This window comes from Pteropus vampyrus, unplaced genomic scaffold (assembly GCF_000151845.1).
Source record: "Pteropus vampyrus isolate Shadow unplaced genomic scaffold, Pvam_2.0 Scaffold44, whole genome shotgun sequence".
In the NCBI taxonomy this organism is placed as follows: Eukaryota; Metazoa; Chordata; class Mammalia; order Chiroptera; family Pteropodidae; genus Pteropus; species Pteropus vampyrus.
The window spans coordinates 403,005-415,379 of NW_011888825.1; the positions used below are offsets into that span (position 1 = coordinate 403,005).

General features: G+C 44.9%; 2 protein-coding genes across 3 annotated transcripts in view; one reads left to right on the forward strand and one right to left on the reverse strand.

Annotated features, from left to right (window-relative positions):
* The window catches only part of DNAH2 (dynein axonemal heavy chain 2), a 96,856-nt gene that overhangs the window by 31,427 nt on the left and 53,054 nt on the right, over positions 1-12,375 (forward strand). Inside the window, exons 12-22 of the mRNA XM_011358869.2 lie at positions 5,089-5,235; positions 6,029-6,185; positions 6,429-6,668; positions 6,935-7,123; positions 7,298-7,445; positions 7,914-8,106; positions 9,486-9,686; positions 9,772-9,928; positions 10,291-10,465; positions 10,900-11,063; positions 12,212-12,373. Of these exons, the coding sequence (XP_011357171.2) occupies positions 5,089-5,235; positions 6,029-6,185; positions 6,429-6,668; positions 6,935-7,123; positions 7,298-7,445; positions 7,914-8,106; positions 9,486-9,686; positions 9,772-9,928; positions 10,291-10,465; positions 10,900-11,063; positions 12,212-12,373 (1,933 nt within the window). The remainder of the gene's footprint in view (positions 1-5,088; positions 5,236-6,028; positions 6,186-6,428; positions 6,669-6,934; positions 7,124-7,297; positions 7,446-7,913; positions 8,107-9,485; positions 9,687-9,771; positions 9,929-10,290; positions 10,466-10,899; positions 11,064-12,211; positions 12,374-12,375) is intronic.
* On the reverse strand, positions 975-2,409 carry LOC105291229 (ubiquitin-60S ribosomal protein L40-like). Of its 2 annotated transcripts, none has more exons than XM_011358868.2 (2): positions 2,225-2,409; positions 975-1,206 (listed from the first exon to the last, which is right to left on the reverse strand). In XM_011358868.2, the coding sequence occupies exons 1-2, from the start codon at positions 2,374-2,376 to the stop codon at positions 975-977; spliced, it is 384 nt and encodes a 127-aa protein (XP_011357170.1). In that variant the 5' UTR covers positions 2,377-2,409. The 2 variants fall into 2 exon arrangements, with proteins under 2 accessions (XP_011357170.1, XP_023385679.1); XM_023529911.1 differs by having other exon boundaries at positions 975-1,168; positions 2,274-2,376.

Genomic DNA, 12,375 nt, shown 5'->3' on the forward strand with positions numbered 1-12,375 from the left:
CAAGTAATCTTATTGTTTAAATAGTTTTTTCTTTTAAAAGTTATTTTTTTGTTGTTATAAAACATATCATACACACAGAGAAGTACTTACATGTTCAGTTTTAAACTGAAACTTAAAACTTAACAAATGAGTATAAAATAAACACCTCTGTAACTATCACTTAGGTCAAGGAAAGAACACTGCCAGCAGTTTAGAAGCCCCTCACTTATAATTATTTTTCAGTTGAATTAGTTGTCAACACTTAAAATTCAGGAGATTTTATATAAAAACACACTTTCTGGCCTCTCTTGAAAAATCAGACAACGTAGTTACATTGGGCCCGCCTTCCCATATGGCAGGAATTACTTGGGACCCTGGAGCTGTCACTCTTTGAGGTGCACCATGCACTCTTTAGCTCAACTTTAGGCCTCATGTCAGTTGCCATTTATCATCATACTTGAGCTACTCTTGCCTTCACGATATCAGAACTTTGGAACTTTGCTTTTGACTATAAAAACCAAAAGAGTTGGTAGTTGGTTGGATGTTGAAAAGTGAGGCAGAAGGAGAACATGTAGTTCTGGTTAAGGGGATGGTGCTATTCCCTGAGACAGATTTGCAGAGCAGTTGGTGAGTTTCTGGACACAGTGAGTGTGAGGTGCCTGTGAGACAATATGGGGTCGGGGAGAGATCTAGTAGGCAAGTAGACGTACAGTCTAGAGCTCAGGTTGGCCATGTGGATTTGGGAGCCATCAGCTTACAGAAGGCAGCTGAAGCCATGGCAGTGGATGAGATCACCTAGGGAGATCTAGTGGATTGGATGTGAAGAAACTTGCAGAGTCCGCATTTAAGGGAGCTGCCAGGAAAGCAGTTTTTTTAAAATTTATTTTTAATTTTTTGCTGCTCCAGTCAACGAAAAGGAAACTTTACTGAGCCTCCAGAGCCAAGGGGTTTGGGCAGGAGGCTGCCCTGTGGGCCAACGAGGATGTGGAGGGGCCTTATTTCACCTTCTTCCTGGGACGTAGGTTGCTGGCGCGGTCACACTTCTTGCGGCATTTGACAGCACAGGGATGCAGGCAAGCATAACAATTGTGGCAGATCATCTTGTCACTGTTGTACTTCTGGGCAAGTTGGTGGAGGGAGGGCTTGATGATGCCGCCCTGAAGGAAGAAAATCAAGTGCAGGGTGGACCCTTTCTGGATATTATAGTCTAAGAGGGTGCGGCCATCCCTCCGATGCAGAACAAGGCAAATTTTCCTGAGTGGCCCTATACTGAGAAAGAAAGGGTTCTTGACTGAGAGCAGGAAAGAATTCAAGTGCATGCCAGAGTTAGAGTTAAAAAGAAAGTTTATTAGAGAAGGGGTAACACTCCATAGACAGCATGGTCTCCTCTTAGAGACAAGAAGTGAGAGAGCCTGAGAGAGACTAAGAGGGACAGATGTTGTAGCTGCCAGCCCCCAAAAGACACATGGACCACCAGAAATCAGTGAGTTATAGGAAACATGCTCTTTATTCAGCCAGCTGGGTCTGCCAGGGGTACGCAGACCCCAAATTAAGCAGCCCCAAAATGTAGAAGTACAAAGTTTTTAAGCCCCAAATCCCATTCTTCATTCTGTCTTAAACACAAAGGTCTATTTTTCTCCTATTCAATACCTGTCAACCCACAGGTTGGTTGTGCAAGCGGGGGTACAGAAGCAGAAAGCTTATTGTTAGAATGTTATGTTCCCATGGGCGATAGCCTATGTTCCCATGGGCGATGGCCAAGCAGTAATTTTCCAGCCAGCACACAGGGACAATAAGAAAAAGACAGTGAGAGGGACCCCGAGTGTTTGGGCAATTCAGTTTACATATCATTCTTACTTTCTATGAATTACAGTTTAAAGACTTTGTTTACACATTTTCCTTTGATGGTATGGGTATATAGTGTGACTGATTAGAGAATGTAGCGTGATAAGGTAAGAATTTGTAGCATGAAAAGGCCTGCTGACAATCCCAGCCTCGGATCTCCATAGTTTTAGCCATAGAGAATGAATGATTGTGTTTATTTTGTGTAGGCCATGACTTAAAGACTGTTTTCTTGTTTTTCCTTCTCATTATGGGTAAATGGTTTATTAGTAATCCCAGCAGAAATCTTCCTTTGTTCTACAGGTTTTCTTGTGGCCTGACTGTAGTAGGCTGATCAACATATCACAGTCTCTGAATATAGCTCGACTTAATATCTAGTTCTCTTGCCTCCTCCTTACATTACCTCTGGCTGTTTGCCTGGAAAATCAGACACCACTGGTTGCGTGGGATGCCCTCCTTGTTTTGGTTTTTAGCTTTGACATTCTCAGTGATGTCACTGGGCTCAACCTCAAGTGCAATGGTCTTGCTGGTCAAGGTCTTTGCAGAGATCTGCATCTCCACATCTGATGGGGAGGCTGCTCAGCCGCCTCGTTGAAGAGGAAGAGCAGGCCAATTGGGTTTTTTGCTGTCTCCAGTGCCTAGCTGAATACAGTTTCCAATACTGGAGAGAAAAACATATTTCTACTGAAGGGCAGGGCAGACAAGAGGAGCACTGAGGTCCAGAAGCCAGGGAAAGAGCTTGTGTGAAAAGAGTGAGAAGGAGTCCACTGCAATGTCAGACCTACAGAGGAGGACAGAGCCTGAGGAGGTCCACGGGGTTTAACTAAAAGAAGTCCTGGGGAAACCTGATGAGAGTACTTTTAGAGGTGAAAGGGAGGCAGCTCTCAAGGGATTGAGGAGTGGGAAGAAAGGAAATAAAGGGAGTTCATGAGGACAATTCTTTTCAGAAGGTAGTCTGTAAAGGGGAGTGCAGAGTGTGGTACCCATGGGAGGATATGGAGTTGAGGGAGAGTTGGTTTTGTTTTTGTTTTTTTTGTAAGATTGTAGAAAGTTGACCTTACTTAAATGTTGATGGGAAGGAATTAGTAGGTTGAGAGTACAGGATAGTTGGAGAAGATGGCATCTGAGAAAGCAAGAGGAAACCTTGTCAGAACAGAGCCCAGGAAGAGGGCTTGGGCTTGGGTGTGAGGAGGGCCTCTTCTGTCATAAATGGGAGAAATTGTAGCTTTAATTTTTATAGCAGGAAGTACATAGAGTCCTCACCTGCTGGCTGTTCTATTTATGTGATGGTAGGAGGTGAGGCTTTCTGCAGAGAGGAGGAGGGGGAGGACAGGTTTGAAAAAGTAGAGAGGATTTGCAGTCACTGTGAGAACAGGTGGGAGAGCAGATTGGGGAAGCCCCAGGATGCAGCATGTAGAGTCCAGCTGGGATCTGAGACCTGAATATGCAGTGTGCTAATCTGTGTGGTCCTGTGATTTTCTCCAGCCTTGACGGGCCACCTTCACATGGGTGCATCTGGGAAGACAATGGTTTTAGCCAGGGTTGAGGTTTTGCCAGGTGGCTCAGACTAAGGAATGAGGCAAAAGAGTAAGGATTGGCAAAAGAATGGTGAAAGTGACAGAAGGCAGGGTCTGTGGAGGAGGAAGCAGAGATGGGAGGGGTTGAAAGACCAGAGGTCAGTGGCCTGAAGGTCAAGAACAGGTCCATTAGGAGGACTTGAATACAAAAGCTTGGAATAAGGGGAGGAAGCTGAGCTCCTGGAGTGGGATGTCTGTGTGGGTTATCTCAGAGGTGAGGAGTTGTGAAGGTTGTGAGTTCTAGGTGTGACATGGGAGTGGCAGCTAGAATGGGAAGAAGATCACTGGATATGAGGGCCACATATATAATTAAAAATTTTCTAGCATTGCATTTAATAAGGGAAAAAGGAACAATTGAAATTAATTTTAATATTCAACCCAATATTCTCAAATATTATCACTCCAACATGTAATCAATATAAAAAATTATTAATGGGGAGTTTTCTGTTCTTTTTTTCATACAGTCCTCTCTGTCTTCCATCTTTGTGTCTTTTTCTTTACTTGCCAAGAGATTTTTGTCAATTTTATCTTTTAATGTTTCTTTAGATTTTTAAATTTTCTGCTATCATTTTAACCTCCAAGAGCTATTTTGCTGTTCCCTTTTAGAGTATCATGTTTTGTTTCTCAGATGCTCTTTTATTTCTTTATCTCCCTGAGGATGTTAGCAGCAGTTTTCTTTGTTTGTCTTATTTGCGATAGGGAGTCTTCTTTTGTTCCCTCTTGTTCCCCTCTTTTTTTCTGTTTGTTTGTTTGGACTCCCACCTTCTGTGATAGGGAAGACAGAGACCACTGTTTTGTGATTCTTGGTTGTCTGTCGATGTTTAAGGGAAGGGAGCTGGAAGGCTGATTAGAAGCTCTGTTGAGCAGGTAGTGGGGCTTCTCAATTGTAAGCTTCACTGTAGACTTATCTGGGTGAGGTGTTTTCAGAGGAATCCTGAGGTCATCGTCCTTGGCAGTTTTCCTCTTAGGCTGGTCAGAGGCCACAGAAAACCATTTTTTAAACTTTGTTTTGGAGGGTGTAGGTTCAGCTGCCAGAGTGCTGGTTTCTGGGTAGAAAAAAAGTCTAGAGATTTTAATGTTTAGTGCACATGGTCACTTAATACCCCCTTCTCTCGGTACATTACTCTCTCCTTCAACTGGGCCTGGTCCAAAGACCCTCTGTCTCTGTACTGCCTTCTCTAGACAAGAAGCCTTCATTCTTATGTTGAAGTGAGGAGGGCACTTGCTTAATTGTGGAGAGTAGGGGAAGGGTCATGGAAAGTTCTGCTTCCTAAACTTTTACCTGGACTTTCTATTTTAGTTCCACTTTTACCCCCTTCCTTGATATTTGAAGCCACCAACCTCTGGGCCTTTAGAGAGCCCTGCAGCATGAACCAGGTGGCTTCTATCGCCAGCTTAGGATTCCAGTTCTGTTCCTTATCCATCTGCTTTTCAACTGCCAAAATTATTCTGTCGTTGTCTCCTTGTATTTGTGGGTTTATGCCTTAAACAATGAAAAACCCCTTTCCTGTTGTTGTAATGTTTTGGGGAAGGGAGCAAAAGCCAATGTGTTCAGTCAGCCTTTTTACCTGGAGATTCTGCTTCATTTTTTATCTTAAGTGCCCAGCCCTACACCTTCTCTGTCTGTTGTTGTTCTAGTTTATGCCCTTGAGCAGTACCCTCAGTTCCTTTGCTTTTCTTTCTCCCCAAGGTCTCTGATGATTCTCTTTGTGGAGATTGACTACTGGGAGCGGCTATTGTTTGAAACACCCCATTATGTGATGAATGTAGCTGAACGTGCAGAGGACCTGAGAGTTCTTCGTGAAAATCTGCTACTTGTTGCTCGAGACTACAATAGGTAGGGTTCCAGTCCTCGTTGCAGCCCTTCTGTATGCTATTTTATGCCTCCTCTTTGTCTTATCCGCTTTATGATGTTGTCCATTTCCTATAGTATCTGTCCTTTACATTTTGTTCATTTCAGAAAAAATGGTTTCCCATACTCTCTCTTATGGACCTATGATTATTCCTGTCCCTTGCAGTTTTGTCTGCTAGCTTTAGGGTAGAGAGCAAAACCAACCAGGTCCCCTCCCACTCCGTAGGGCACTTAGACCACATATATTGTAAACCTGTGTCACTTCTCTAGGAATGAAAACGGGGTGGCATTAGGATTATGGGCACAGAATAACCTGAGGTTCTCTGAAACAAGGCCATGCTGACACCCCATCTCTTAACACCTTTGGTACTTATTTTTGGAATGAGGCTTTGTTCTAGGTTGGGTACCTTTCTCAGCCCAGTTAAAGTCCAAGCGGGTGCAACCAGCCATTTCATTTGGGTGTCTAGAACTGAACTGTCCAATATGGTAGCCACTACTGCATGTGGCTATTTCTATTTTAATTAATTGAAATTAAATAAGTTTTAAAAATTCACAGGCTACATTTCAAATGCTCTATAGCCACATGTGGCTAACGACTGCTGTATTGGACAACACGAATTATAGAACATTTCCATCATTGCATTTTTAATAATTTCCATTATTGGAAAGCACTAGTCTAGAATTGTAACCTTTCAGATTTTTCTACCAAGTTTTCTGGTGTGGAGGAGGGGCCTTCAGAGCTTGTCCCCATTAGCTACCTGTCTGCTCTTATACACAGGATTATTGCCATGCTGTCCCCAGATGAGCAGGCCCTCTTCAAAGAACGTATTCGATTCCTGGATAAGAAGATCCACCCTGGGCTCAAGAAACTGCACTGGGCCTTGAAAGGGGCCAGTGCCTTCTTTATCACAGAGTGCCGCATACATGCCAGCAAGGTGGGCCATGATCATTAGACCCTAAAGGCTGACCAAAAGACTGGTGCATGGGAAATTAATACCTGAGTCTCGGGTAGTGGTGGAGAGACCAGGGAGTAATGCAAAAGAAATTAAGTATGCTTGGGGAAGGACTGTTTTTAATGTCAGCAACTCCAGCTAGAGGATAGGCAGAAGGACAGAATTAGGCCCAGAAGGTCTCTTCCAAGCTGAAACACACACCCCATGGGTGGGATCTGACTCCAGGTGCAGATGATTGTGAATGAGTTCAAGGCATCCACTCTGACCATTGGCTGGCGAGCCCAAGAGATATCAGAGACACTGCTGGTCCGCATTAGTGGCAAACGGGTGTACAGGGACCTGGAATTTGAGGAAGACCAAAGAGAGCATCGGGCAGCCGTGCAGCAGAAATTGATGAGCCTGCACCAGGATGTGGTGGCCATCATGACCAACTCCTATGAAGTCTTCAAGAATGATGGCCCTGAGGTAGGGGTTCTTTGGCCAGAGCTTTGTGGTTGAGGAAATCCCCAGTGCCCCAGCCCATCAGACTGTTCTCTTGGTCTTTCCTTCTTTTTTCCCTAGTGTGTGCTTCTGAAACATGCTGCTCTAGCCTTTGACTCACCCACCCTTCAGTCTTTCAAACTTTCTTCCTTCAGGACTCAGAGTCCTACCTTTGGCTGGTTCTCATTTCTCAGGACCTGCTCTGTTTTCCTTGAGGGGTTATCTTTCTTTCTGCCCCCTCTTCTCACCAGGTTCAGCAGCAGTGGATGCTGTATACAATTCGGTTGGACCACATGATGGAGGATGCCCTGCGCCTGAATGTGAAGTGGTCACTGCTGGAACTGTCCAAAGCTATCAATGGGGATGGAAAGACCACCCCGAACCCACTCTTCCGAGTCCTTGTAATTTTGGAGAGTGATGTTCAGGGAGGTGTGGCACAGGTGGGGACCACTTTGTCCCCAACACCCCAAAACTATCATACTGTATTTGCCAGTTTTCCTCAATCCTTAAACTTGGCCCTCGGTCTTGGCTTAATCCTATGGCCTCCAGGCATGGTCCTGAGGCCCGTCTTCTCCACGGCCTGCGTTAAGGCTCTCTTCACTGTGTTCTCACAGGTGGAATTCTCACCTACACTGCAGACTTTGGCAAGTGTGGTCAATGACATTGGCAACCACCTTTTCTCCACCATCTCTGTCTTCCGCCACCTCCCTGAAATTCTCATCAAGCGCAAGTTTCAGCGTGACCCCATTCATATAATCGTGGGTGAGTGTGCAATAGGGAGGGCATCTGGTGAAGGGATATCAGAGTCTTAGGAGGAGAGACCAGGGCTGTTTCCAGACATACTGGGCCAATCATCTCCATGGCTGGTGGCAAACTCTAGTCAAGGGGCCAGATTGGGGAAGGGAGCAAAGGCTGGGATGCAGGTTGAAATTAGGTGACTAATGCTCAAGGGATTTTAGACTTGGGATGGGAGATTAGGAAGGACAAGTTTGGTACTGGGGCTGGGATATAAGATGTCTAGATACCAATAGCTAAGATATCCAAATCCTACATATTTGTTTGAGTCATAATTTTACTTTCTGCCTCTTCCCTTATTTTCTAATCGTGTTTGAGCCATATTTCTTTGGGAAGGTGCTACTGGAGTGGAGGGTCTGGGGCAGTGACCAGGGGCCAGGCTGGAGCTTGAGTTGGGATGAAAGTTAGTGAGAAGCATTTTGATGGGTCTTGAAGAGCGAGATGAAGACATCAAGAAGATCCAGGCCCAGATCAGCAGCGGTATGACCAACAATGCAAGCCTGCTGCAGAACTACCTCAAGACCTGGGACATGTATCGGGAGATCTGGGAGATCAACAAGGACTCTTTTATTCGTCGTTATCAGCGCCTCAACCCCCCTGTCTCTTCTTTTGATGCTGACATTGCCCGGTAAGGAGGGCAGGTCTGTCTCTAAGAGATATAGAATTACCAGAGTTCGAGGTCTAGAGACTCAGGAATGAGGGTTGTGGGTAGGAGGAGGTGCAGAAAATGTGTGCTCAGTATAGGAAAAGAACAAGATCTAAGGCACCTGACCTTTGTTTCTCAGGGGTAGAGATCAGATCAGAGCTGGACAAGATTTAGGGGAAAAGCTGTTTTGCTAAAGAGTACCCACAGGGTTCTGTTGGGAAGGAAGAAGTGCTAGGATCTGAAAGATGAGAGATGTGAACACTTTCAATTTAAGAAGGTAAATTGAAGTTTACTTGAAGAAGATTCTTAAATTCTGAAGGCAGGCACAGAACTCCCCCATCTCTTTGTCTTCTGAGGAATAAAAAGAAGAAACGAATAAGTATTTTCCTCCTGAGGGCTATAGTGTAGCAGGGAAGATAAAGTATTGCTGCAAGAGCAGTGGCCATGGTGTCAAAGATGGTTGAAATCCCAGCTCTGCCACTTTCTAGCTGTGTAATCTTAAGCAGGTTACTCCCTTTATTTTCTCCTTAGGCAGGTTACTTCTGTTCTTTAGGCCTCAGTCTCCTGTGAAACAGATAGTACACTACCTACCTTATGAGGTTGTGAGATTATTAAATATATGTGAAAGCACTTTGTAAACTCTAAAATACTGTGCTAAAGTACTTATATTATTGTAAAGGCTTCAATGTGTTAAATGTATGATTAAGGTATCTAAGGTCCCAGGGCAGTTCAATGGAAGGAGAGGGAAGTTCCAGCCAGGGTCATTAGGAAAGGCTTCATGAAAGGAGTGACTTTGGGCTTTACGGACTGGGTTAGATTTCAACAGGCAGAGATGGGCAGTGGGAGGGCGTTCCAGGTAGAGAAAATAGCATAAGCTAAGCATAAGGATGGGAACACATAAGCATGTTTACCAAATAGTGAGTAGTCGAGAACGTAGCTACAGGAAAGAAAGGATGCACAGGAATTTATATATAGCAGCCAGCTTCATTCTGTCAACAGCCTTGTGGGGTCTATTATTATCACCGTGTTACAGATGAGGAAACTGAGGCACCCAACAGTTAAATTACCTTCTTGAAGTCATAGAGCTGGTGAGCAGCAGTATGAACTCGATTCATAACTATGCAACTCTAAAGCCTTGAACACCAGACTAAGGGGTCTGACAGCTGTCCTCTAGGCAGTAGTTGGGAAAATGATATGATCACAGCTGTACGCTTAAAATGGGAGACACCCAGGAGTAGAAGAATGCTTTAGAGCTGCTGCACAGGTCTGCGTGGTAGGAAATGAGAACTGGAACTGGCATTGTGCCGTGGGCACATCTGCAAATAAAACAAAACATCTGGTGGGAATATGTGTCCTTTCAGCTACACGGAGGTTGCTAATAATGTGCAGAAGGAGGAGACAGTCCTCAACATCCAGTTTGTGCTGCTAGACTGCTCACACCTCAAGTTCTCGCTGGTGCAGCACTGCAACGAGTGGCAGAACAAGTTCACGACTCTGCTCAAGGAGATGGCAGCCCGGCGCCTCCTGGAGCTGCACACATACCTGAAGGAGAATGCGGAGAAGTATGGGCGTGGGCGCCAGGTACAGGTGCAGGGAGGGCAGGCCCTGCCCTGTCCACTTACCAGTGCTCTCTTTGCCTGCCTTCAGAATCAGCCGCCCTCCCCAGACGCTGGAGGAACTGGGGGTCAGTTTGCAACTCATGGATACCCTGCAGCATGACTTGCCCAACCTGGAGACCCAGATTCCTCCCATACACGAGCAATTTGCCATTCTTGAGAAGTACGAGGTGCCAGTTCAGGACAGTGTGAGTTCCAGTGGTGTTTGGTCCACCAAATTGGGCCCATGCCAGCAGCAGGGTGTGAAGGAAGCTTATTTCCCATATCATAGACCCTCATGCTGTCAAGAGGGAGAGCAGAGAAGTGTGCAGGGTAGAAGACTCAAGATTCAAAAGCCTCTGAGAGCCAAAGCTAACTCAAATGATATTTCTGGTCAGTTATAGATTTCTTTTAGTCCCAGAAAGTTACTCTTTGATTTCTTTGGGCCTCTTTACATGTAGAAACTGGCTACATACTCTGGTCTGAAGGAATAGAAAAGAGTCCTTAAAAGCTTTGGGGAGAAGGGCAGACCTCCTGCTTATGGATTATCCTCCCCTTTTGATGTTCCCAGGTACTGCAGATGTTAGACAGTCTCAATGGGGAGTGGGTCATCTTCCAACAAACTCTGTTGGACAGTGAACAGATGCTGAAGAAACACAAGGAGAAATTCAAGACAGGCCTTATTCACTCAGCTGATGATTTCAAGAAGAAAGCACATAATCTTCTGGAAGAATTTGAAACCAAAGGTATGCCTTTCTCGGCCTCTCTCCCTTCTTTACAACTGTTTTGACCAAGTCTTTTAAAGCCTATGGGGAGGTATGAACAAGGAGGAGCTGAGGAAGGATGGTGCTGGGGTAGGGAAAGAGCCGTGCCGCTTCTGTCGGCCACAGACCTGTTGTCACTGACTTTTGGTCAAAAGGAAGCCCGGCTCACGTTTCTAGTTTTTTTATACCCACCTCCTAAGTTCCATCCGTGTCTGGTGTTCAAGCCACATTTAGTAATTTGGGTAAGATTAACCATCATTCTTTCAATGCATTCCCTCTTATTTTTTTGTCCCTTCCATCTGTTGTGTGAGGAAGAGGTGAGATTTACCCACAAAGAGGTAGAAGAGCGATGACGGTCCTTTCAGGGGACCACGGCCTTGAGTGGGAATCTGAGCTTCATCCTGGACTTCCCACAGGCCCCTTCACCAGTAGTGCGGGGCATCAGACCGCTCTAGAACAGATCGCCCAAGTGCGGGGTGTGCTGAATGCCATGCGGGAAGAAGAAAATAGTCTCCGCTCCAACCTGGGCATCTTCAAGATCGAGCAGCCAATTTCCAAGGATCTGCAGAACCTGGAGAAAGTAGGGTGCTGAGCTAAGCCCTTTTGGTAACCAAGGATAGGAGGCAGGGGACAGGAGAACGGGTCCTAAGGGCCTGAAAAAACAGCTGGGACCAGGAAGATGGGTGCATGAGGAGCTTTTAAAAAAATTGATGTAAAATTCAGATAACAAAATAACCATTTTAAAGTGAACAATTCAGTGGCATTTAGTACATTCACAATGTTGTATAACCATCACCTCTAGCTCCAAAACATTTTTATCACCCTAAAAAGGAAACCCTATGCCCGTTAGCAGTCATTCCCCATCCTCTCTCTCCCCAGCCTTTGTGCATATGGATTTGCCTATTCTGAACATTCGGTATAAATGGAATTATACAACATGTGGCCTTTTGCATCTGGCTTCTTTAGCATAACTTAGCATAATGTTTTCAAGTTTCATCCATGTTGTAGCATGCGTCAGTATTTTATCCTTTTTATGGCTGAATATAGTCTATTATATGAATTTATCACATTTTATTGATCAGATGTGGTAAATTCATACAATAGACTATATAACAAGTTGATGGACATTCGGGTTGTTTCTACCTTTTAGTTACTGTGAGTAGTGCTGCTATGAACATGTGTGTACTTGTATTTGTTTGAGTCTCTGTTCTCAATTCTTGTGGGTATGTGTGTAGGAGTGGAATTGCTAGGTCATATGGTAACTCTATGTTTAACTTTTTGAGGAATTGCCAAGCTGTTTTCCACAGCAGCTACACCATTTTAAACTCCCACTAGTAATGTATGAGGGTTCCTATTTTTCTACATCCTTGTCCCTTGCAGACACTTATTTTCTTTCTTTCTTCTTCTTCTTCTTCTTCTTCTTCTTCTTCTTTTTTTTTTTTTGGTTCTAGTCATCCTGGTGGGTGTGAAGTGCTTTCTCATAGTGGTTTTGATTTGCATGTCCCTACTGACTAATGCTGTTGAGGATCCATTCATGTGTTTGTTACTTGAGGAGCTCTTAAAGCAAAAGAGTGGAGGAAAAAAATCTGAACTGAGGAGACAGCTCTATTGCCTGGAGGGAAAAGCTTCTCAGCATGAGAGGAGCAAAGAACCTGACTGAGTGTTTGTCAGGGAGGAAGAGGGCAAGAGTCATGTCAGTCACACATCTTTCTGCTCTCGGCCATGAAGGAGCTGGATGCACTCCAGCAAGTCTGGGAGATCACACGGGACTGGGAGGAAAACTGGAACCACTGGAAGACTGGCCGATTCCTGACCCTGCAGACGGAGGCCATGGAGACCATGGCCCATGGGCTGTTTCGGCGCCTCACAAGGCTAGCCAAAGAATATAAGGT

Coding starts and splice junctions, on each gene's coding strand:
- LOC105291229 (XM_011358868.2), bottom strand. CDS start 2,376: ATGCAGATCTCTGCAAAGACCTTGACCAGCAAGACCATTGCACTTGAG. Junction 1,207..2,224: donor TTCCAGGCAAACAGCCAGAG/GTAATGTAAGGA, acceptor TCTGCATCGGAG/GGATGGCCGCACCCTCTTAG.